Below are 26,561 nucleotides of genomic sequence, written 5' to 3'. Positions count from 1 at the left end.
ATACTTGTCCTCAGACAGGGGACTTGTGTCCATACTTGTCCTGTTAGATTATCCATGAAACCCAAGAAATTCAGTTACTCAGATAACAAGCATGTCTTTAAGACATAAAAACCTGGATTAATCTTAATTTTCTGCTTTTAAACTCGGACAGACAGAGGTTTTAGTTTTTGGAGCTGAACATCTTAGGAACAATCTCTGCAGCCTTTCTCTTCCTCAGGATGGCATTAATTTGGCCTCCAGTTCTAAAGTAAAGAACCTTGGTGTTATTTTGGATCAGGACAACATTTTTATTGTAGGGGTAAATGTCAACAACCACCCTTTTTGTACCTGCATATTATCTCTAAAATTAGAAATATTTCTTCTTGAAACAATGCTGGAAATTGGTCCATGAATTTCTTACTTCTTGGTTCAACTATTGTAATTCTTTATTATCTGGGTATCCAAAAAACTCTTTAAAAAGTCTTCAGTTGATCCTAAATGCTGCAGCCAGAGTTCTGATGAGAGTTAGGAGGAGAGATCAGATTTCTCCAGTTTTAGCTTCTCTTCATTGACTCCCTGTCAAGTTCATGATTCCCAAAAACTGGCTGCTTAAAACATGGCCACAGCTTGCTCATTGCAGAGACTCAGAATTCAGTGAGACTGCAACTAAAATTCACATATTTTAATCACAATTTCACCATTTACTCTCCAACAACTGCAGCCCTTTAGTTTGCTGTTTCTTTCCACAAGGGGCACTGTGTTACCGCTCCTGTTATTACAGAGGTGGTCTCATTAATGATGATCAGGTAATCAGTACGTTTGATCGGCTGATACTGAACTTCTAAAGGTCACTGCAGGAAGGGACACTTCAACCACTTCTTTTTAAATAAATAATAACACAGAGTAATGTCAGAGGTTAAAATGATCTTATTTTAAGACTCTTAAGAAGCAGAATTTTAAAAAGATTATTATTTTTTATGAAATCCTCATTTGTTAAATCAGGGTACTAAAACCAGGTGTAGATATAAGCTCCATCCTTCCATCATGAAAGTGTTGTAAGGTCACTGCTCATCAACCAGCAAACAGCTCCTTAAATGTGGTAATTATTTCAAACAGCATGTAACTACATGAAGAGACACACTGCCTTTTAGATCACTTGCTGTGGTTGGCTCGCTCTTAAGTTTCAAACAGTAAACTGAGTATAAATCCCTCAGTGAAGTCATAAAGTAAGCAGAATAATCCTTTAATTGCTTTGTAAACCAGTCGCCATGCTGGGAAAGAAGCTTCTTGGTATTATTCACTGTTTAGAAAAAGCTTGAAACTTTGATGTGGGATTTGTTTTTGAATGCTGAGGGGGTAAGAGTGATGAACAGAGGGTGGAAGCTTGTTTTATGACTCTCTGTATCTGCCTTCAGGGTGATCAGAGGGGAAATATGAGGGGCATATCTGAGAAAACGTGTAGCTTGTTGCACATAATTTACAAAGAATAAATCAGTACTGTTAGCACAAGCATCAGTCTTGAGACTCACCTTGTTGGTGTTTATCTACTGAAGCTTCTGTCTTCAAAGATGGTGATCTCAATCTGGTGGGGAAGTCAAGGATGAAGAGCAGCAGAGAGGTGACTTTCAGTCCAGGTTCCAATTCAAGTCTAACCAGAACTGTTTCCATGTTAGCTTGGACAAGCTAGTTGCTTCCCTGACAAACTGAGAGTGAACTAAAAGGCTGAGCAGTCCCTGAAGGAATGCATATCACCCGCCAACGTTTATACCAGAGTTTTACACTAAGATTATCTAAGGATGAGAAATAACAGAGATGAGGACTTTTAGGACAAATCTTTAAAAAATAACACTATGTACAATCTGATGTCATAGTCACCTACAACCAAATCAATTCTGAGCTCAATATCTACAAAACTGACTGAGAGAGTCAGTTAGCTGTGGTGGCCATCTCGAATCAGGTCGACTAAAAGTAATCAGCTGTACATGTACAGCTGGAAATAACTGTTCAAACTGAGTCTGAAGGTGTGATTACATCATAAACCAGTTATAGCTTGTATCAAACAGATTGCTCTTTTTTGACACATTTAAGGTTATATTAGTCCACTGTAAAGACCAACTTCATATTGCTGCAGTATCAGGTGGGCTTCATCAACACCAGCTAGCCTGGACAGTGGGAAGGTTCTGCTGCAGGAACACAAGGGTTTGCATGTGTAGAGGCGTTTGTTTCTCTGTTAGCAAAACATCGTGTGACCCAGTGGACAGGGTTTAATGAAACTCTCAGAAAGTTATCATTGGTTGGAGTTAAACAACTGATTAACTTTTGAAGTCAACCCATTTCAAGATGGCTGTCACAACTATTCACCCAAAAACAATAATAACTCCAACTCAGTCAAATCTGAAGATATAGTGTGAAAGTTTGGTGGTGGAAGCTGACAGACATCCACAACACAAACTCTGAGGGCTAATAAATCCTGTCAGATCTGTGTTTTAAACTTAGGGAGCAACAGCTGTGTGTCTGTTAGCAAAATATGTCATGAACCATCAGATGGATTTTAGTAAAACTTCTTGAAAGTAATCACTGAATGTACATCTGCAGCTGATTCACTTTAAGATGACTGCCACAACTACTAAACTTTCACAAACAGAAACATGACCATAACTCAGTCAGTGTTACAGACATACAGCTAGAATCTGGTGTGGTCGTAGCTGAGAGTCATTCTCAACACATACTCCAGGTGCTCATCTATTGCTCAAGATCTTGTGATAATGTATCACAAAATGGCTATAACTCAATTTTGTTTTAAACAAAACGGATCTTGGTTTAAAACCCTGGCATAGAAGGTGGAGGGAGACATGCATTCCTTCAAACAAGGCATTTGTTTCATTTCAAACTGGATTGGGATCAGTTTGAACAAGACCTCGTTCCAAGTTTGGAGTTCTAACTTCAAGAAAAACAAGAACTCAGCAGAAACCCTCTGCAGTCCATGAGCCGAGGCTTGAGTAACGGTTTTAAAAGACAGACAGAGACAGAGAGAGATGGTTTAAAAAGAAAGAAACTCCAGAGGTATATTTGAAGAATAAACGTTTTTGTTTGGCTCAGGTGGCAGTCTCTCAAACTGAGCGCAGCAGCTCCACAGTGTTGGAGAAACACTCCAGATCACTGTCAGTCCTGTACAATTATAGGCTAGAAAGGAAACAAAGCTCAGCTGGGAACAATTTCAGACATATTTCTTTAACCCTAATTCCCTGTTAAGGTTGCAGTTAACTGCAATATTAAGCCCCCCCTCCTCTCATAGACACACCAACAGCTGCCTTCAAACAATATCTGGACTGCGTCTAACTTCCATCTGATGGTTTCTAAAGTGGTCTCACTGATGCTTTCGTTCTCATCTATCAGCATTTATTAGCATCTGCAGGTTCCTGAATCACTCTAGCTTTTTCTTGGTTGAAGAAGTATTCATCCCTCTTGCTAATCTCTTTTTTATGCCTCACAACCTGGAATTTAAAATGGATTTTTAATTTGGTTATAAACAGTAAATCTACAAAAACTAAATGAGACTGAATGAGAGATGATGAAGAAAAACACAAGAGATCATGAAACTCTGCCTACAGGTCAGATACGAAACTGTGGAGAAGTTCAGATCAGGGTTGGCTTATAAAAAATAACCCAGGACCCGGAACATTCCACAGAGCTCCATTAAATCCATTATTAGGAAATGGAAAGATGAGGCCACCACAGCAAACCCACCAAGAGAGGGTCGTCCACCAAATCTCAGAGTGGGTAAGGAGAAACATCCAGGAGGTCAAATATAACCTGATGGAGCTGAGAGATGGGAAGAATTCATGGAAGAGTGGCATGAAAAAGACTGGACCGATCAGAAAACATGTGCCATGGTCAGAGAAGACCAAACATCAAAGACAACTCCATGTCTGAGGCAAATCTACCACGTCTAATCATAGCATCTCTATAGTGAAGCATGGTGGTGGCAGCATGTGTTTCATCAGCAGAAAATGGAAAACTGGTCAGAGTTAGAGGAAGTATAAAATGAAGATTCCACACAATCTGCTGGCTTCCTTAGATAGATAAGTTGCATAAGTTTCTTGGTGTGTCCATCTCAGACGATCTCAGCTGGAAGGAGAAGACCACAGCTCTCAGCAGAGACTTCCCTTCATCAGAGTGCTGAGGAAAGCTAGACTGGGACATCAGCCTCTCATCCAAGCTTACAGGGGTCTTGTTGAAACAGCATGACAGTGTGGTGTGGCACTGCAGCGTGTGATCCAAGCTGCAGAAAAGATCAGGGGCTCCACACAGCGCTGTCAGACGAAAGCACAGAGACAGAGACCCCCCTGCTCACTCTTTGTTCCAGTGGTTGGATTCTGGTCCCACCTTGAGACATTCGTGCACACAGGCCTCGCCTGCACAGCTGCTGTTCCATTGGTGGCACAGGACATTAAACACGGTAGGAACTAATCACTGCTGCAACATAAAATGTGGGAAATGTGCAGCATTTGAACTGAAATCCTTTTAATGTGCAACATCAGTGACTTTTTATTCATACACGGAAGCTTAATGGGTTTTTTTTTATAAACTTTTACTTTTACTATTCATGAGTTGGAGAAACGCACAAGAATTCCAATGTGCTTATATTATAATGTATCTGTGCAAATAAATTCTATTCTACTTGTTTTCTGATGATTTCTGCTGTGAACTGGTGCTATATGCATAAACTGAACTGAATCTGAGAGTCTGGTTTAATTTAAAGATTGTTGGACACAAACAGCAAAGTAATGATTTGGCTGAATACTTTTGCACACACAGTTTTCAGTTTTATATTTGTTATGAGTATTTTAAGCAATGTTTTCCCCATTTAACTTTGATAAGAACTATTTTGTTGTGGATTATATATTTTAATCAAATTAAAAATCTAGGTTGTAAGGCAACAAAATAAAAAGTTGACTAAAAGGGATAAATACTTTGGCAAGATTCTGAGATTGTTTAGAAAGCTTAATGTTCTTGGAGCTGTTACACATTTACATTCACACTACTCCTGCTGCTCACATTCAAGACATTTGTTAGCAATCTGAGGCTAAAGCTGCTTTATTGTAGGACCTGAGACCAAAGCTGACTCAGACCCTTCATTCATCCTGACAGGATACGACTCGCAGTCCTCTCTCGATGGGGTCCGTCAGCAGGAGGCCTCGTGGGGCGTAGATCTTGTCGTTCTGCTCCTGAATGTACTTTGCAATCTTCTTTAAAACCTAAAAGGTAACAGATTATGTTTTAAAGAACAGTCTCTGAACAGCTGATGTCCTCATGTCACAGGTTTGGCTCATCATATTATGTACCATCAGTGGTACATAATACACCTGTCAGGAAACAGTCACAGTAATCAAAATGCAAAGCATGAATTCCCTCACACAACAATCCTGCACACCTTTCTATCAGCTATTTGCAGGATTGGGGGGGTGGGGGGTGAAAGGTCAGTTTCACTGATGATGACATTGTTCATGGTGTTCAATTCAGAATATGTAAGAGCATGAAATTTACCTGTTGACCTACACGGACCATTTTATGATCAGAGTAGTAGACTTCATGAGAACCACTCAAGGTTTCTTTGGTGGAAGTGGTTTTATTAAAAGTAAGATCCAACATGGAGCCATCATCTGATGACCATTTCTATCCTAAACATTTGTGGAGTTACACCATGGACAACTTACTGTATGCTACCTTATGTATGGACAGAAAGACCTTTCTCTCACTCAAATGTCAAGCAGTAGCAAAGACAAGGTTTTAACAAAAGGGTTGCCTGTGACTCCATGATCTTGAAATCAATAGGAATCATCCTTGATCCACGAGGTGTCCAGCTGTGCAGTTTGACATTTCTGTGGTAAAGGGTTATCAATTAAGAGCTTAGACAACAAATTGTCCAGACAACACAGATGCTATAATATATCCCATCTTAGGACGGGCGTCTAAAAAGTATAATATTCATGGGACTGTAGTCAACTTCTCAGGACATGGACACAAAAGGGAATGCAGCACCACCTTGATCAGATGGATAGTGAGGATAGTTAAAAAAAACATCCAAAACCATTCAAGCTGAACTCCAAGATAAAGGTACGTCACTTTCTGATCACATCAGTCCTGACAGAATATGCTGGGGTGGATTGTCAGACATCCAGGACAGGGCAGATCCTAAAGGTTTATAGCAAAGCAGCTGGACTTCTGTTCTGTAGTAGAAGGTGTTTCACTTCTCATTTGGGGAGCTTGTTTAGTTTAAAACAGGAGAGTGTGATGTTCCAAGGTTTAAACTGCATTAGATGCTCGGGGCATTTTCGTTAAAGAAAAATAAAGCTTCACATCATCTCAACTTTGATCACAACTTCCTGAACAAGCTGCCAGGAAATCAGACATTTTGGGCAGCAACAATTACAGAAAACCTGCAAATCCTGAAGGGACTGATTAAAGTTTAACACATCCCCCTATTCATTATTACCTAATAAATGTGCACAAGCAGCATATCTCACCTTCTCGTAATGAGTCTCCATACAAATAAAGACGGTGTAAGCTGTGAGGCACGCAAGGCAGCCTTCAAAAAACGACTGACTGCCCAGCTTCTCGGCCTCAGCGTAAAGGTTGTTCAGTATTCGCACCGTCTCCTCAAACTGCTGTTTGTCCATCTGAAACACAGGAAAAGGAATTATAAACTAGGGCCTACAGCCAGGTGGATACTGCCTGGTAACATGTGTGTGTAATGGTAAAGTAAAGTAAGAGCCTTTTAACCTCTCTAGGTTCTGCAAAGTGCTTTACAATGTTTCTTACTCACCCTTTCACACACACACACACACACACACACTCAGTTTATCATGTTTTTCACTCTATATACAGCCCTTCTACATCTCATTCATATGCCAATAAGCATATCAGGGGTTCAGTATCTTGCCCAAAAACACTTAAGAACGGTGCAGGGGATCGAACCCCTGACCCTCCGATTGGAGGACGATCTCCCTACCTCCTGTGTGTGTGTGTGTGTGTGTATTTTAGTCATCTTAGGAGTTCTTTCCCTCTTCAGACAAATGAGGGGCTGATTTTTCTTCGGCTGCTCATGCATCAGTGAGTTTCTGGGCCTCCTTCCTGCGTTTGGAAACACCTCCGCGGCCGTTTGCTTCATGAATGTTTCTGCTTAATAACTGGCCAAGTGAAAGTTGGACTCTCCCACCAACAATAATTCAATTTTTTATTTTCTCTATCCTTTTTGAATAAAGACAAACATTAGATTTTTAATCCCTCTAAGATACTGACGAAGTGTGTGTGTGTGTGTGGGGTTGCTCTCCCGACCTCGACACAAGAGCAGTTCTGTGCTATAGAGCACTGACACGAAAGGAAAAAACCTCCAAGTGTAGAACTAGCCAAGGGCTCTAAAGGCATCTAAAATCCCTCCAATGTTCTGCTTTCCTGTGCCAAGGGAATGCAACAAAAAGCTCCAACACACCAGTGATTTCCTACATATTTGGCAATTCCCATCAAAAGCTTTTGTTCCCCCTCTAATTTTCCAAATCATAGGCTGCGATTCAAACCTCATTACCTGAGCACCTTTTCTTTCCATTGGCTCAGACAGACAAATTAACTTTTTTAAACAATAAAAAAGAAAAAGGCCAAACAAACGCGCTCTGTGAAGATGACACGCTGGAACAAATAAATGACCCAGGCAAGAGAAAGCAGTCAAAATGATAAAATCCCACTAACTGCTTTGAAAATATACAGCCTAATACAATTAGAACTGAAAGAACCTCTTTGGCAATGTGTACAAAAACTATTTAAAAAAAAACAAAGAGCAAACAAATAGAAAAATACCACATCTTAAAATACCTAATCTGCAAAAATGTGATTTACCAAAACATGTGTCCTTTGCAAAGCCACAAAATATGCAAAAACTGCTGCAGAAAGAAACGTTGGAACAAAAAACAAGTGAAAATAACAAACCAAACAAAAAACACAACCAATACAGCATATTTCATAAACAGTAACACAGATAATGTTTAAAAAGGTATGAATTGGAGAAACCTTCTTTGGACAAGGGGCACGGGGGTTTTCCATCTGCTCAGCCATTAAAGCATCTGTGTGTGGATAAACTGAATCTTCACAGAATAACATAAAAGGCCAACCAATCCTGAAGGAAAAGCCAATAAAAGGCCACTGAGCACTTTGAGTGTTGTGAAGAACTTCTTTTCATGTGGTGAATGCGTTTCAAAGATCCCATCTCTGAACTCCTTCTTCTTAATGTGGTTCAGCAATCTGCTCTTCCTTCTTCACATCAAAGGCCAATATGTGCTCCTAATCACGGCTGCATATAAATTCATATTTTCCTCACCTTCCCTTCTATTATTACTATTATCTAAACTCCACGTGGGCATCAAGGCTAATGAGTTTGTTCAACTGACCAAATATATTATTCTCCTGCAGATCACTAATGCATGGTACTTGTAATATAATGGTCTATGATTAATAGTAGTCCAAACAATCCTTTTTGAGGTTAATAGAGCGCTCACTGATATTAAAATGACAGAAAACATGCAATATATGGTACAGCCTTATTCCTAATCCTCCTCCACAGTGGTTCAGAAAAGGACCAAGTCTGAGAAATGAAAGTAAGGTAAAAGTTTGCCTCAGAAACACAAGAAAATAAGTACTATTCTGTACTTCAAGATTCATGGGGCATTTCCACTGAGGATCCTAAGTGGATCCTAATTTGCGTTTTGGCCAGCTCAAATGAACAACACTGGGCCAAACTCCCTTTAATCCTGTTTTCTAAACAAAACTAAAAGATTAAGATGCAAAATTAAAAAAAAAAAAAAACAGTCTAAACTAAAGTCTGTAAACTGAGGTTAAAAAGCTGAAAGCTGCAGCTGAACTTTAGAGGAAAATAAGCTGCTTTCAACAAAAACAACAACTACCAGACCAAAGCATCATCATTCTCTTCTTCATCAGTGACTCAAATAGGACATAGTTACAGTAAAATAGGTTTGATAGCACTTTCAGCATTTCACTTAAGATTATCCAAGCTACTGCCTGCCCCTCATGAAGATCATGTTATATAATAAATGAATATGTCTGTAGCTGTTCACATGTTACCAACTCACTGAGACAGGAAAGAAAGCTAGCTTTGTATATGTATATAAAATTATTATCATTATACATGTCATAGAAATTAGGCAATCAAAAAGTGCCTCCTAACCCTTATCCACAGGGTGAAGCTGTAATATACACACTGTACTATTTTATTCTGCTTCTTTGTACAGCTGCCAACTGACTTGTGATTTCTCTTAAAACAAATATTTTTTCCTAAAATCATTAACTACATCTTGTTGTTTTTTGTTATATTAAGATTATATTTTCACAGAAACAGTTTCTAGTTCAAACAGAAAAGCACGCAGATCTTTGCTGAGTCATAAAACCCCTGCAGTGTCCTGTCAGGTGTCCAACTGCAGACTGGACCAACACCTGACAGGTCAGAGACAAACTGTGGACTGGAATTACTGAGACGGTGGGGGAATTACAAGTTTATGTTTTGTTTTAATAACAGAAATAAATGTAACATTCAGTCGTGTACAGCCCAGAGGGCTGGTGGCGACTTGTCTTTGGCTGCTTGTTTAGGGACCTGTGACGTGTCCTTCACTTGGACCCAGAGCAGGAGAGCTAATCTGGCTGCTTCTGTTGCATTGTTCATCAAGAGGGCGTTTAAAAATGGCAGTTATATATTTCTTTAGTTTGGACTGAGTTGCAGCATTTTTCCTGGGACACTCTCTCTTTCAGCGAGCTGGGGTTTGCTCACAGGCTCAAAACGGACCCGTCTGTATGCTAATGCTGGCATTCTCGACACAGTAGAGCATGCATACGCATCATGAAGCGTAAGCATCACTTTGTTCAGTACACATTTAGCACACTGTTAAACTCGTATTAACGGTTGGGGGTTGGAGGGAATGCGATGATGATGTATCAGATTTGGTGTCTTCACCCGCCCCAGTGAATTGGTAACATGTACAGATGTTTTTTAATTGACCGTGGCCTTCACAGGGGGCACGTGGTGCCACTGGGGAGGCGCCCCCCTTGGATAATGCTTGGGGAAACTCTGTGGAACCAGTTAGACCAGCTGCTGTCCTTGTCTTACCCTGGTCTCCAGCTCTGAGGGGAACTTGGTTTGGAACTGGCACATGGTTCCGTTGGTGTAATCTCTCTGAATGAACACTTTGGCAGCGATGGACGCTTGCTGCCTCATGTCCTGCAGGCTGTGAGTCTGTGGAAACACAAGGTAACAATTATTTCATGGCCACATCTCACAGTGATGAAACAGGTGGTATCCCATAAAGGAGTTTCAACAAACTCAGAGTTTATCCATAAAGTTAACTTTACTTTAAGAGAGCAAACTGACAGTACAGCACCATGCAAAAGTATTCAACCCCCTTGGTAAGCTTTCTACTTTGTTACCTTGGTGCCTGAAATGTAATTGGATTTTTAATTTTAATAAAAGCACTGGCTCGGTGGTCAGGTTGGAGCCCAGGTTGCAGCAGGAAGGGTATCCAGCGTAAAACTATTGCCAAATATATTGCCAAAGAGTAGCATTCCTTTAATTCAAGTTAAGTCAGATTTATTTATATAACACTTTTCAGCAACAAGGCGATACAAAGTGCTTTACAACATTTTACACAAAAGTAGAGTCAAAACACACACAACAATATTTAAAATATGAGCTGGGATAATCTAAAAGAAATAAATATCACACGCCGCCTTTCATGACAGCCTTAAATAAAACCATTTTATGATGAGAACAGAATTGTAGTTTTTTTGGTCAAATCTTGTAAATGATGTTATGTGATCTCATGTGATACTGTCAGATCTCGCAAAACCTCTTAGCTCTAAAAGTATGTATTGTGGACAACCATTTGCTACTACCACATTACCTCATTATAGCTCATTATCTATAAAACTGACTGACTTATAGACAATTTTGTGTTGGCTAATGTCAATTAGCTTCGGTGGCCTTTAAAAATGGCCACCACAGCCACTTTTTATTGGGATAAGTCCTACAGTAAATCAGTTTCAGATGTACATCTAATGAATATTTTTGGGGGGTTTGATTAAAAACTAAAAAAAAAAACTTTTGCTAAAGTACAAGCAAACTAACAGGCAAAATCCTCATCGTCCTTTCGCCTTCGGCGGTGGGCAATAATCAAATACAAAAAAAAATAAAAAATCAAATACCGAATTTTGTGTTAAACTCTTCAGAGCTGAGACTTACAATTTCATTTAAAAGTCAATATTTTGACTTTTATTTTAATTTTTTAATGACCTGACAACTGGTTGTTTAATATGTTCAGTTTCAGACGTAGAACAGGAACCCTGAAGATTTTTTTTTTATTACTATTGCCATCTTATACATCAAACAAGGTATCGGCAACTGATGTACACAAACCCAAGAAAAAAAACCTGAGGAAGCCGACCCAAACTGCTTCCATACATACAGAAGAAACAAAGAAAAAAGCAAACAAATAAATATGAGAATAAACAATAAGAAATTAAAAAACAGAAAACAAAACAAAAAGCAAACAAACAAACAAACATTAGGGGTTTTCCAACAGTTTCAGATTGTTTATAATATTAAACAGTTCTGCATCTTGATGTTTGTCCATGAATTTCAGAGAAGAGAAGAGGTGGCAGAGTTCTTTGTGAAAGATGGGGAAAGATGGTTTGACTTTAAGAAAACGACATTTGTGAATGAAAAACTTGCCCATGATAATTATTAGATTTAATAACCTTTCAAAATTATTTTCTTTTCTCAGAGTCTTTCTTAGAAAGTTCTGGTAAGTTAGGAATTTTAGGGAAAAGCCAGTAGTGCACATCATCCCACAAAGCTTTACAATACACACATTCATAGAAGAGATGTTCAGTCGATTCAATGTCACCATCACAAAATAAACAAGTGTTATCATCAATAGCAAATCGAAGTCTAATGAACTCCTTAGAGGGATAAACACCTGAAAAAATTTTGAAATTGACTTCTTTAGCTTTTGGAGGAACGGGAAGATTTAAATAATTTGTTCTAACTTTTTTTCTTTTGAATCTTTGAGAAGAAATGTGATATAAAATTTGGGTTTGATACAAAAGGAAACAGAGTACTAGTAAAGCATTCCCTAATTTTTGAATTTTTTAGTTTATTATCTGTGATACTGTGCCCAGTATCCGCCCAGATTAGAAAATATTTTACTGGGAATATGGAACCACAATGCATTTTGGTTTGTTAAAAAAGACCGAAAAGATTTTGAAATGGACTTCCTTAGCTTTTGGAGGAACGGGAAGATTTAAATAATTTGTTCTAACTTTTTCCTTTTGAATCTTTGAGAAGAAATGTGATATAAAATTTGGGTTTGATACAAAAGGAAACAGAGTACTAGTAAAGCATTCCCTAATTTTTGAATTTTTTAGTTTATTATCTGTGATACTGTGCCCAGTATCCGCCCAGATTAGAAAATATTTTACTGGGAATATGGAACCACAATGCATTTTGGTTTGTTAAAAAAGACCGAAGCCAGTTTACTTTTAAAGTGCCGTTCATACTGTCAAATTCTATGGCTTGTAGTCCTCCATCCTCAAACTGTTTGATTAAATTACCTTTCCTGATATAGTGAGTTTTTTGTTTCCATATAAAGTCAAAATTCATCCTATTGACAGATGTGATTGCTGAATTGGGTATTCCTAATGTATATGCAGGGTAAATAAGTCTGGAAATACTTTCCATTTTGGTGAGAAATATTCTACCCAGAATAGATAAATCTCTGTGTGTCCATTTATTTAACTGAGTTTTACATTTTTGAAGTTTTTCCCAAATATTCAGATTTTCTAAATCAGATTTATTTTTATTTATATGCACACCCAGATATTTGGAACCCCGAAGATAATGTGAGACAAATTTGTTTTATTATCGGTTTCCTGTAAACATATTCAGAATCGTGTTCCTGATGACCGGAGCGCCTCTGATGCTAACAGTTACTTTCTCACAGAAGCCGGTCACTTATCATGTTCTTGTTATTAAGTTTGTATACACGACTGTTTAGCTCCTTGTCCACGTTAGAAGAACCCATGTTTAAAGCCATCATCTGAAGGAGTTATTTTAAAATTTCGCGTCTGTTTACCGAGAGTGCGGCTAATCAAGCTAGCAGCCAAGCTAGCAAGCTAGCGCCGCTCGGTTTCTTTAAAACACGCGAAGAAGAAAAACTAAACTCAATAATTCATGACATGCCGTTTAACAAGTTCACACACCACAAATCTATTAAAATAAAAATAAACCAAAGCTAAATCACTTTGCGTACCTCTGCCATGTTGATGAAAGTTGTCTGTCTGGTTGTCTGACAATCTTTACAACGTACTACATAAAAACAATTCCGGTGAGGAACACATGTCTTAACAAAGGTTCCGGTCTTACACCATATTCTGTGACTATCGTATAATGTTACTCCAGGAGGCGCTGTTGCATCTCTACACTTTAACGTGGCATCAAGGGAGACATCACGCTAAAAAAGCATAAAATAGCAACTGGGTGTAGCTTGACTGGCTACATCAGGTTAAAATGTGGGGAAGTTGAATGTCTTCAACTTTCTACTCAAGTCTTAATCAAGATTTTGTTTCTACGCGTTTCTTTTGGACCACTGTGATTATTCATACCTGAAATGTTAAATAAGTGGTGCGTAAATGTTTATTAGCTAGTTCTGAATGTATTTAATGTTCATTACCAAAGTTAATAGACTGAAGCTAAACCACAGGTGCGGCCTGTCCATTAGGGCAGGTGGGCCACATCCCCACCAAAAAAATAAATAATAAATCATTCGCCCCACAAAATAGTTACTCCTTTTAAATTATGTGAATTACCTCATTTGTTCTTGTTGTTGTGTATTGTTTGGTTCTGTGTTGTTTTTGTTTATTTGTGTGTTTGTTATTGATGTTTTTGTGATTTATTTTCAGTTTTTTATTTATTTGCAGTTATGGGGCAGGACAGGTCAGTGCTCGCGTTCATCAGTAGATTTATCATATCTCCCTGTCAGCAGTCATCAGAACTGCAGGCAGCTCCAAGAGTCTCAATGAGGCAGAAATAATGCTGCTCCATGGACACATTCTGCTGGTTTCAGCTCATTTACAGCCACTACTAAAACTAGACGTCACATGATCTTATTTTAACCTGCTGTGTCCAACAGTAGAGAGCTTCTGTTTAAAAATCCATTTATGAGACTAAAATTAGAAGATACATTATCAGTCAGCAGCTTGGAGCAGACAGACCAGACATGAGCAGAACACAGCAAACTAAAGACAGAGGGGAGACATACAGCAGGACATTTTATCAAACTTGGTACACCCATTTTCTTTGTCTATCTACACTTAGATTCCCCACAGGTGGATCTTATTGAACTAATTATGTGGCTTCTGAACACAGTGGTTGTGGCTTTAAAACCAAATGGGTGAATATAAATGCACACACCACTAATTAAGTTTAATAGTTTTTATAATTATTTCACAGACTGGATTCCTGATGGTGATGAACTTTGCCTTTCTTTTGAGAGATCAGTTTGTAGTGCATGTCTTCGATCCAGATTTGTGCAGAGAGTTAAAGAGACTTGCCTCTTAAAATTGAGACTACGCTCTGTTAGTTGTCAGAAGAACAGCAATAAAGTGAGACCTGGAGGGCCAGCCAGCTGAAGGGAGAGGTAGCAGTCTTTCTGTGCCATTGTTTTGTGCTGTGCAAAATTCTCAAGGCAGGAAAGAGGCTTATGTGCCTGATCAAAGTCTTCGGTGTTCTAGCTGAATTCAGGGAGATGCTGTTAAAACAACAGGAACCGATTTATTTGCTTACTCAAAATTTGATTCATTTCCAACATCCCTTAGATAATCTCAGCCAAAGACTAGTTCGCTCATTTTTAAACATTGCCAAAAACCAGGTCATGTTGCTAGGAACAGTTAATGAGACTCTGCAGTCTTTTACACCTCAGCAGGTAGAGTCAGCTACCACCCAGCAGCAGACGGGAAATTAATTCCCTGTTTTGCAGAGCCAGAACACAGAATGAAATTCTGTTGGCTGAGGTGATTGTGGTCAAATTTGGGATGCTATTTCTAAATTAGTGGGACAGTGCCAAGCAGTAAATTTGAGAATGGGAGAAGTTGAACTATACTGGGTCAAAGGTGACAGCCATTACACACATTTTCTTGAAACAGCATGGCCAGTATACACTGAATCCTGGCCACTGGCTTGAGCTTAATGCAGCCAATTGACTCCATATACCCTATGCTGTTTACTTAGAAATGTAACCAGCTACCAGATGTAGAAGTGTTGGGTAAAATTGTCCCAAGTCGTGGTATTTTGGTGGTTTAAGATCCCCCCCCCCCCACACACACACACACACATACACACACTCATGTTATGTCTCTCTATCTTTGCAGGGACTTTCCATTGACTTCCATTCATTTCTACACCCTAACTACAGCCTAACCCTGACCCCCACCCTAACCCTAACCATTACCAGTACATAGCTAACCCTAAACCAAACCTTAGTCCTAAACCTAACCCCTAACCCAAAAACATCATTTCTCCTCGTGGGGACCAGGGAGCAGTTGGTCCTCACAAGGTAGTATATGTTAGGAAAATTGTCCCCACAACGTATCAAATACATGGCCACCACCACCACTACATCTGCCCCAACCTAAGGTTCCTGGTGTCCTGGGCATGAATGTGAAAAGAGAATGTTACAATGAGCTTTTGGAACAATGTCTTTGGCCTACCATTTCTTTCTCAAAATACCTCTCTCTGGTACAATGTGTCTCAACATTGTCATAAAGTACAGGTTGGTATAGGTTTCCCGAAAATGGGTATGGTAAGAGTCCTGGGTCGTAGACCAGTGTGTATTCCTGCTGGTACAGTTAAGATTGTTGCTGCCACATGGCTGTATGCCAGGATTTGTTCTCCTGATAATGAGGTATTTGAGCCACTAACAAAAAGTTGTCTTCTTCCAGGTATATTGCCCTGCCGTGGTTCAGTGGTTAAAGGGATGATTTACATCCCAATAATTAATGTCAGCATGACTGCTGTGATTCTTCATCAGCACACAGCAGTAGGTATCTTAGGTCCTTCTCAAATGGTGAGTCTTCCAGAAGATGCTACTAAGGTGGTTGGTCAGGTGAAGGCTGCTAAACTAAAGTTAGTTCAGAAGTCCTACTGTCAAACTCCATACAAACACTGGGGCCTGGTCCCAATACTCACACTTCCACCCTCGTTCCACCCTCGTGTCCTTCAAATGTGCGTTCATGCTGAAGGGTTTGAGTGTGTAGTGTGTCCCAATTCTCCATAGTGCTCTTTAGCCCCGCCCCCTTTGTGTACTACATCCGCCCTTCAGCTAAGCTCGCATCCAGGCGGACTTTGGCGAAGTATTTACCCACAATTCATCACTGCATGTGACATTTTGATTAATTTTTTTTCAATATCTTAATTGACAATGAAAGGGTTTTGAATTAAATGGCAGAAATATGGCAGTGGTGACAGAGCAAGCTGCGTCTGTCAAGAAAAAAAGCAGTTTTCAAATGTAAAGTATTGAAATAATTATTGTTTCACTCTGCTGAACAGGTGTGAATACTATCAACAAGTCAGAACAAAACAAATCTGAACAGCCAAATATCTCCTGCAATGACTTTGGAAAGCAAAAATACCTAAACTGTACTTTTAAAATCATACTGGCACCTTCTTAAAATACCAAAGCAGCGACCGGTCCGCCATGTTTGATGTTACAGTTATGACACAGAGGCAAAAGTCGATGACGTAACCTGTACTGTCCCAATTCTCCAATGTCTGCATGCTTGTAACCTGCGCACATGAACCTTTCTGTGCACTTTGACTGAGTACACACTTCATAGAGGGGCGTAGGGTGGAGTGCGAGTATTGGGATCAGGCCTAGATTTGTCAGCTTTAACATTTAAAGAGCAGGATAAAGTTAGGGGTCTCCTCAAAATGTAAGACCCTGTGTATTCATGATGGTGGATTAGGGTGTGCAGATCTTACTGAGATTGAAATTGCACTGGTTGATGATGTCACTGTGTACCAGAGTTATCAGAGATTTCCCTCCTTTGAGTATTAGGTTGTGAAGGCTCACATTAGGCCACTTTTAGATAATCAGGTGACCTGAGAGAGCATCAGCCCCTATTCTTCACCCATCATCATCGTCATTGTCAAAAAGGAGGATGGCAGTAATTGCCTGTGTGTGGACTGCAGGCAGCTTAACAGAAAACACACCAGGATGCCTTCGCCCTGCCAAAGAGTGAGGCGTCTAGATGCACTCTCAGGGACTGAGTGGTTTTCAACCCTGAATCTAGCAAGAAAGACAAAGGCTACGTCCACACTGCAGGTCTTAATGCTCAGCTGTCATTTTTCACTGAGATCATTTGTGTGCTTGATCACATTGTAAATTAAATGCAACTCAAACTCCAGTGGGAATAGTCTACAGTTGTGAAACAACTCACATGCGCAGAAGAAGACAAGATGTCACATGCAGCACGCTGTTTAAGGTTTATAAATATGGATGCTACACATGTTAGCGTGTGTGAATTAATTTTTAAATTGTACATGTATTATGTACCATGTGTATTTACATTTGAGTTTGTCACTTCCTACCTGCTCCACTGCAGAATCACACATCTGGAACTGTATTTGTTATTTTGGCTGCTCCCTTCTTCAGGAGCTGACAGCAAGTGAACTCGCACAAAATATCTGGACTCTTGATGCCCTTCCTGACACAAACTAGGCTTAAACCTGCAGCATTAGGACAACAAGACAGGGGCACTGACCACCAAGCTACCTCAGGGACAGGAGTGAAGCACTGAAAGTAGCAGAGAGAAACAAACTCAAGTGGCAAATCCAAAAAGTAAAAAAAAGAAGAAAGTGGATTTCTTTGTCACTGAAGACATGAAACGTAAAGTTTAAGTCCCAAACTTTAAACTGCATGAAGCTGGTATCAGTAATATCCATATTCTGATTGATCCACATACTTCTACTTCCATTATGTAAAAGCTGAATAAAACACGACAGGAACGTTCAGACTGTGGTCACTTTGAAAACATTGGATATGTATCTGATTTTGTACCACATATGAAAGTGACCTAGGTCGAATTTGAAAAAAATCAGATATGGGTTGCATATGGGCAAAAAATAAATAAAAAAATTCAGGACACTTTTGCCAACACTGTGAGCAAAGCCAAAATCTTTTTGCACCCCATTTGAACTGCCTTGTTGCTGAAAAGTGTTATATAAATAAATTTGACTTGACTTGACTTTGAATTTAACAGGATGCCATTCAGCTTGTGTAATGCACCGAGCATTTTGACTGACTGATGGAGCAAATGTTCAGAGTACAGCATTGTCTGTTTTTGCTATTGTACCTTGAAGATGTTGTCTTTTCACCTTCAATAGACGAACACCTGCAATGCCTGGAAGCATTACAGAGAAGGAGGGGCTGAAAATGAAACTGGACAAATGTGCTTTTTTTTCAGGAAGGAGGTAAAATGCTTATGTTAGTCATCGATTAAGACCCTCTGAGAAAAACATGTTCAACTACAGGCCTATGAAGCTGGAGCTGCCAGCATTAAAATGGGCCATGAAAATAGACTGTAGCAGTTTATTTTAGACATTTATATCTTGCCCTGAATTGCTGGCTAATCATTCGAGCATGTGTGATCATACATTAGCAGTATGGATGCAGCGGGGTGAATCTCTCCTGCTCTGACTGCAGGTGGGAGGGACGCGGCAGGAGGACTGTGTTTTGGGACAGGGGAGGGTCCAACGGCAGCACCCACTGCTTGTTGGAAAAGACTATACTTGTTTCATGTCAGTCTCCAGCAACACCAAAAAAAAAGTTTCGCTTTGTTCAACAAATTTGTTCAACAATTTTTTTCAACTTTCTCTGTAAACTGGAGTCAAATACATATTCTACAAACTGGTCTCAAACAGTGGGGACATCATGCATTTTCTTTGGGGCACTACAATAAATGTTTTCAATTAGGCATCACAAAGCATGTAAAAACTCTTGCAATGATTCCCCTTCCTGATGTTTCCTTGTAAAAAACTGTGTTTTGAACAACCACACATCCTGAAGAGCTGTCTCATAAAACCCTTGCGCCATGTGTTGAGTATGTGTTGTTAATGACTCTCACCTACAATCACACCTAACTTTAGTACAATATCTGAAATATTGATTGAATTACAGCCATTTTTGGTTGGCTCCAAATGTTAATCACTTTTAAAGGTATTTCCAATAAATATTTCCTAAAAGTTTCATTAAAATTTGTCCAGTTGTTCATGAGATATTCTGCTATCAGTCAGATGAAGCTGACTTCATCAAATTAATGGCAAGATCTGCAATCTGTTAGCCCTCAAAACATGTTTCGGTGATTGGTCATCTACTACAACATCAGACTTTAGGTAAATTTCTGTAAATTAACAGAGTTGTAAGGATGAAAACCTACGGTGGCCATCTATAAATGGATTGACTCCAAAAGGTAAGCAGAAATGGTCATACATCCAATGATTACTTTCTGCAAGTTTTATTAAGACTCATCAAGTGGTTTATGAGATATTTTGCTAACCTACAGAAACACGAACACATGCACAAACATACAAATACAGAAAAAAACATTATCATTTCCACACATCTTTTCAGAGATAAATATTTGGAAACAAAAAAGTTACAAAATAGAATTGTAAATGTAAGAAATGTTGCAGAGAAACAAGAGTAAACACTGGCTAAGAGCAAGCATTCAAACTCCAGAGGACAGTTCTGAATGAAGACTCAGAAGCGTTTTATTATATTTCTAAATGTTCAGTATTTACTTATTCCTCGCTCTTCTAAAACTATTATGTACACAAACTGGATATCCTTCTCCCCCCCCCCAAGATGTGTACAATTCAGCTTTTTTAAATAGGCCCAGATTTAATCCTAAGCCGTCTTAAGGTATTCATAGTGAAAATAAACAAGTTCAGGAGAAATCAGATAAAATACAATTATACTTCAGTTTAAAGTCAGGAAATGCTCTCATCTGCTCACTGAATGGATTTTAATGAAACTTTCAGAAAGCAATTATTTGCAAAGAGTCAACCCAATTCAACATGGTCACCACAGCTGTTTAACTTAAACCGTCTCAAAATTTCCAATACCTCAGGAAGTTTTACAGTTATTGGACTAAAATTTGCTGTGGTAGTAGCTGAGAATGATTCACAGCAATAATTCACACACTAACAAACCATGTAAGATCATATGAGATATCACAATATTGCATGAGGTTGCACACAATGTTATTTTCAAAGTTTGACCAAAATGACTACAACTTCAGCATTTCTCAGCATTATTCTGAACTCTGGTATGACAGGCAGCAGCTAATATGCATCCCATCAAGGAATGCTAGGTCTTTATTTATTTAAGCAGCAACAGGGAGAAACGGTAATATTGAAAAAGAGTAATGATTACTTCCTTATTAAATGTAAATCCATCCTACCTCTGGCTTCTTTGTGTGTTGTTTATAATTAAATCAGACCATCACAGTTTAAACCTCGTTTCTGAGCCAGTGCTGAATGCAGCACCACATGCTTTATTGCATTTTTTGATCACCTGCACTTGTTTCTGTCTGTGGTTGGGTTTTAGAGGTAACAGGTCCAGGAAGGAAATCCAGATTTCCCTCTTCCTAGTGACACTCCAGTTCCTCTTAGAAGATCCCAATGTGTTCTTGGAAAACCTTGACAGGGAGGCACCCAGGAGACATTTAAATCAAATTCCAAGACCACCTCAGCTAACTTCTTTGGATGAGACTGTCAGTGATGTCTTTCAGCAGTTCTACTCTGAGCTCCACCTGGATAATAGAACTCCCTACCTTATTTCTCAAGTGGTTTTTTGATTGTTTAGTGTAGTGCAACCTCCCCTCACCCTAATTTGATTTTACACAGTCTTGGTGTTTTTCCATAGAAATGAATGCTTCCTCAATGTCAGCACAATCGTCATAGCAAGGCCGCTTAACACTCGTCTGATTTCATTTTTTGACAACAATGGTGGACAACAAGGTTATGATATGCCTGGTGCTCTGTATATGGTTAGTCATACACAAGTTAAAAATGAGCCAGAGAATGCTTACAGAGCTTATGTTCCAAAAAATTGGATAAAAGTAGGTGAGTGTGGCTGTTGAAAATGGCAGATGAAAATGGTTGTTTTGAAACAGTCGTTGCCATGAATCATCCAGTGATGTAGCTCCCCGGCCAATCAATAGCCTGCAGTCTGCTGATGTGAACTCATCAGCTCAGTGTGGCTTGCCTGGAACCTTGGTGGAATAGGTCCTAACTACCTAGCTAGAAGCAGGTAGGATCACCCAATGGAAAGCCTCTGAACATAAAAAAGCAGAGACAATATCCTGAGGCTGGCATATCCACTGAGTTGAGTGCTGTGAGTGTGTGCGTCTCCTACCTTCTCTCCTGCAGGGTGTGTCAGACAGGCGTAGCCAGCTGCAGCTCATCATCTTATCAGGAGGAGCAGTTAAATAGGAGCTGGATTCTGGTGGCAGATGCCAGATGGTTCTACGTATTCAGTGGTACCTGAGCTTCCTGGTAACAGATATTTGTGAGTCCCAGTCACATTTGTAACTTCAAACCTATCCTTTTTCCTTTTCTCTCAGAGTTCTCGTTCCTGGTCTGAGTCAAACCTTCGTTGGTTCAGCTCCCCTCCCGGTGGCATCCCCGTCAGCTGTATGCTGATAGCTGCTTCCCGTCTCCTGCCTGGTTCCCTCCTATCTGCCCACCTTCGCTTCTGGATCGCCCCCTGATCAACCCGCTCGCCTACCTGTCCACCCTCCAACGATTCCTCGCCTCATCTCCTACGTCTTGAGGACCTCATCTGGGGAGTCGCATCTTAGTCTCAGTGGATATCCTTCTCCCCCCCAAGACCACCTCACCTCCACCAACAAGCAGATCCCTGACCGGCCCCCTCCTCCAGCCTGTTGCCGTCTGTTCACCAGTCAGTCCCGGCTGCTGTCCAAAATAAACTTTAGACTTGCCTTTGATTGTGTTGAGTTTGTAATTGTTCTGCACCAGAGTCAGATAACCAAACGTGTCAGAGGCCACCAAACCAAACACCTTTGTTGCCATGACTATGCCTTGGCATTCTGTCTATAAACTCCATAAACAGGAACAGAAACCAAGAATTATTCCAATGAAGTCCAACCCTGTAGACTAGACAGTCAAACTCCCATGACCCTTATAACAATTCTGCAAGGGTAAAAACCTGGCCCATTATTCCACGGCCACGGTGAAAGCAGCACTGCTCCTAAATCCAAGGTTCAACAATCAGTTGAACAATCAGATAGTTGGAACATACTCTCTAGTACCCCCCTTTTTAAAAATGGGGACACCATCCTGACCTGACATGCCATAGTCCTCAGACTCTGCCTCCTCCAAAAAAGGTTAAAAAAATGATTGGATTAAGGAGATCTTCAAAGTTTTCCTTCCACCATCTGACAATATCTCCAGACCGGGTCAGCAGTTCTCCACACAAACTAAACAATGCACAGGAAACTTAATGCACCTTAGTCTTACAAAGCTGCACCCATTGCAACATTTCACACTACCACTGACACACATGCAAACCCCATGAGGGAGGGCCTGTGCTGGGCTTGGAGGGCATGGTTCCCCCATTTGGCTTCCATCCTGGCACCTGTGCTGGTTTGGCTGGGGGTGACTGGGTGTCTCTGATGGTATCGTTGAGGGGGTGCCTCCCCAAGACAGACAAAAACTCCTCCAGAGGAGTGGGTCAAAGATTTCACTGAAAGATGCTTCCACCAAATGTTTCTAGTTCCCACTTACCAATCATTTGGGTTTTCTAGGTCTGTCTGGCAATGGGTCCAATTCACCACCAGGTGGTGATCAGTTGACAGCTTTGCCCCTCTCCACGCCCAAGTGTTCAAGACATAAGGTTGTAACAAATCCTCGTCTAAACGCGAATTGCACACGCTCAAGAGAGTTCTTTGACTTAATTTTTATAGAACTTTAGAAAAGAGTATGGTTGTAGCTTTTCTTAATTTAACGCTAGACAAACGATATGATTTCAATAAAAGGAAAGATGGGACGCGTCGGCTTACTGATGCGGCTACGAGTTGCCCGCCACATTTAATAAACAATCATCTGTTTCCTTGCATCATAGCATTATAACAGTCACTCTTTAATTTTCTACAAAAAAAAAACAACCCCACCCCAAATCAATACCCCAGTCTTTGCATCAATCAAAAGAAGATATTTCATCAATAATAATCCTTCGAAAAGTTCATAATTAGTCCATCAAAAAAATAAGTTCCGTTCGCGCAGAAAAAACAACGTTGGGGCCCAAAAAATGAATTAGTCTTCGTGCACATAAAAAAAACAATGAAAAAAACATGGAAGGGTCTCACCCGGACGGCGTTTGTGTTCCCGGGCGGCTCCCTTCGTCGGGCCTGGAGCGCGAGCGCATCGGGTCCGGTTATCGCTCCGTGTGGCTTTATTTGGCCTCCAGAAGACTTTTTATTCCTTCAGTCGTTGATCAGGCAACGCTCTTCCCCCAACGATCATGTATCTCCGGGCTAATTACTCGAGCTCCCCGGTCCGTCGCTCGGCGTCCTTTCTCTGCTGCTGCCACACCCCCTTTTTTTCTTACTCATTGTCTCTCTTTCCTTTTATCAGTTCCGGTACAAATTGTGACCCAGATATTTTTTACTCCGTGGACCTTTACAAATAAAATACCTACATACAAGACATCCTTGTGTACATATCAATACAGAAAAAATTATGAGTATTTCATTAACCCATGTTTTATTCTCGAAGATTACGTTTTCTTTTATTTCAGGATACTTTATTTTATTGTGATGTTACAAACCCCCCCCCCCCTGCCGGAGGCACCTGGACCTGAACTCCATAATAGGGTTTTAAGTTCACCACATTTACTGTATCCGTTTTTCTATTCTGGTCTGTCCACTGTATCTGGTAATTCACAGGACCCAGTTGCTTCCTCACTGCTGCTGGACCTGACCATTTAGGCGCTAACTTGGAGGAAAACTTGTCAGTAGCTTTGGAGAGAGGATGAGACCGAACCCAGACTAAGTCTCCCGGAAAGAGCTGTACACTTCTCCTACGGGCATTATAAAACTTAGCTTGTCTGACTTGGTTCAACCCTATCTTCCGCTTAACCTGTTCAGTCATTTCTTTATGTCTATCCAGAAGTTTATAGGGCGTCTGTTGAGGGTTAGGAGAGTGACTAATGATTCTCTCCAATGGGCCTTTGAGTGGTCGACCCAGCGTGAGCTCTGCAGGAGACCTTCCAGTTGTCTCATGCTGAGCGGCATTGATGGCAAACCGAAACTCTTGGATCCACTGGTCCCAGTTGGAATGGTGTTCACCCACAAAGGAGGCGATCATGGTCTTTATTGTTCGGTTTGACCTTTCAGTGAGATTGGCTTGGGGATGATAACTTGTAGTGAACTTCTGAATCACCCCCCATGTGCGACAGAACTTTTCCATCTCATGGCTTGTAAACTGAGGGCCCCGATCTGATACTAACTCTTGAGGGACACCAAAGCGGGTAAATATTTCATTCTTCAAGATGCTGGTAATTTTCTGAGCTTTGCTGTCTTTGAGTGGAAACACCTCTATCCACTTGGTAAAATAGTCAATGATTACTAGCAGGTATTTATTTCCATTCTTGCTGCGAGGTAGAGGACCCATCAGGTCAACCCCAATCTTCTCCCCTGCTTCGGTTACTGGGGTAGGCTGCATGAGCCATGCCGGCTTTTTGTTGTCAGGTTTATATTTTTGGCAGGTGACACAGGCTTTAATGTAGGTCCAGACATCTTTTCTGACTGAGGGCCACCAGGCTACTTCCAGTATCCTTAACAGGGTTTTTAATTTCCCTAGGTGCCCGCTTAGAGGATGATCATGGAAGTAACTTAGAAACTGATTTATCATAGACTTGGGTACGACCAGCTGAAACTTTTCGCCTTGGTTCTTGATAAAGGACTTCCTGTACCAGACATCCTGTACTTGACAGAACCCTATTCTGTTGGGGTCTTTATCAGCAGACGTCTGGACCATGGCAAGCAGAGTAGAATCTTTCTCCTGAGCCATTTTGATTTCAGGCAGTGACAAAGGCAACTCTGACTCAGATTTGGTCACGACTGCTGCAATGTACGCCATGTCGGTTTTATGCACTGCTATTGACAGTGCATCAGGAACCAAATTATGTAGTCCTTTTCTGTATTGAACCTTGAAGTGATATTCTTGCAGCCGAAGCACCCATCTGGTCAAACGAGAGGATGCCTTTGGACAATTGAATGCCCAAGTCAATGCTGCATGGTCAGTATATAGTGTGAACTCGGATCCTTCTATGAAATGCCGCCACTTCTCAACTGCCCACACTACAGCCAGGCACTCTTTCTCTGAGGTTGAATAATTACACTCAGCACCCCTCAGAGATCTAGACGCGTAGGCAATGACCCGCTCGCCCTCAGGTGTCATTTGCACAAGTACTGCGCCGAGGCCTACATCACTGGCATCTGTGTGTATCTCAAACGGCAGTTGGAAGTCAGGCTGCATAAGTATAGGGGCCTCCACCAGGGCCTGTTTTAACTTTTCAAAGGCCTGCTGGCAGTCTGGACTCCAGTCCCACTTGCTGTCTTTTTTAAGTAGATGGTATAAAGGTGCAGCTATGTCAGCAAAATGGGCAATGAATTTGTGGTACCAGCCCACTAGCCCTAAGAATCGCTGAAGCGATTTCTTATCTACTGGTTCGGGGTAATTTGTGACGGCCAAGCTTTTACTTGCATCTACTTGAACCCCTCTCCCAGACACTATGTGACCCAAAAACTTGAGCTCTGATTGAAAAAAATTGCATTTTCCCAAATTGAGGGTCAAATTTGCCTGGTGTAATTTGGCAAAAACTGCCTCCAAATCTTTCATATGTTGTTCAGGTGAGGGAGAGAAAATGATCACATCGTCGATGTAGACAAAACACACTTTTCCTCTCAACTCTCCAAGCACTCGTTCCATGAGCCTCTGAAATGAGGCACCTGCATTTTTCAGTCCAAAAGGCATAGATTTGAACTGATACAGCCCAAAAGGTGTTATTACGGCTGTCTTGGCTTTACTTTCTTCAGCCACTGCCATTTGCCAGTACCCTGATTTTAAGTCCAATGTGCTGAAAACTGAAGCTCCATTCATGGATTCCAGCAGCTCGTGAATCAGAGGCATGGGGTAAGCATCCTGGCGAGTTTTTGCATTTAAGGCCCTGTAATCCACACAAAACCTAAATGACTTGTCTGGTTTTGGGACGAGGACCACAGGCGATGCCCAAGAGGATTGAGAGGGCTCGATGATGCCATCTTGAAGCATTTTTTCAATATGCTCTTTGATTATCTGTCGTTTAAAGGGTGACACCCTGTAGGCTCTAGATCGAACTGGCACCTCATCTGTGGTGTAAATGTGATGCACTTCCATTGATGTTTTT

At 40.5% G+C, this 26,561-nt stretch overlaps 1 protein-coding gene across 2 annotated transcripts in view; it reads right to left on the bottom strand.

Moving 5' to 3' along the window:
* The window catches only part of LOC108248725 (golgin subfamily A member 7-like), an 18,772-nt gene extending 5,298 nt beyond the window's left edge, over positions 1–13,474 (bottom strand). For both annotated transcript variants that reach the window (XM_037978333.1, XM_037978336.1), the window contains exons 1-5: positions 13,344–13,474; positions 10,148–10,273; positions 6,507–6,659; positions 5,136–5,237; positions 1,509–1,561 (exon numbers count right to left, since the gene is read on the bottom strand). In XM_037978333.1, the coding sequence (XP_037834261.1) occupies positions 1,520–1,561; positions 5,136–5,237; positions 6,507–6,659; positions 10,148–10,273; positions 13,344–13,352 (432 nt within the window). In that variant the 5' untranslated portion in view covers positions 13,353–13,474 and the 3' untranslated portion in view covers positions 1,509–1,519. The remainder of the gene's footprint in view (positions 1–1,508; positions 1,562–5,135; positions 5,238–6,506; positions 6,660–10,147; positions 10,274–13,343) is intronic.
* Between the last annotated feature and the right edge of the window lie 13,087 nt (positions 13,475–26,561).

The sequence above is a fragment of the Kryptolebias marmoratus genome, linkage group LG1 (genome assembly GCF_001649575.2).
Source record: "Kryptolebias marmoratus isolate JLee-2015 linkage group LG1, ASM164957v2, whole genome shotgun sequence".
NCBI lineage: Eukaryota > Metazoa > Chordata > Actinopteri > Cyprinodontiformes > Rivulidae > Kryptolebias > Kryptolebias marmoratus.
Note: the sequence above shows the minus strand (reverse complement) of the source record. Positions and strands in the feature narration are given on the sequence as shown.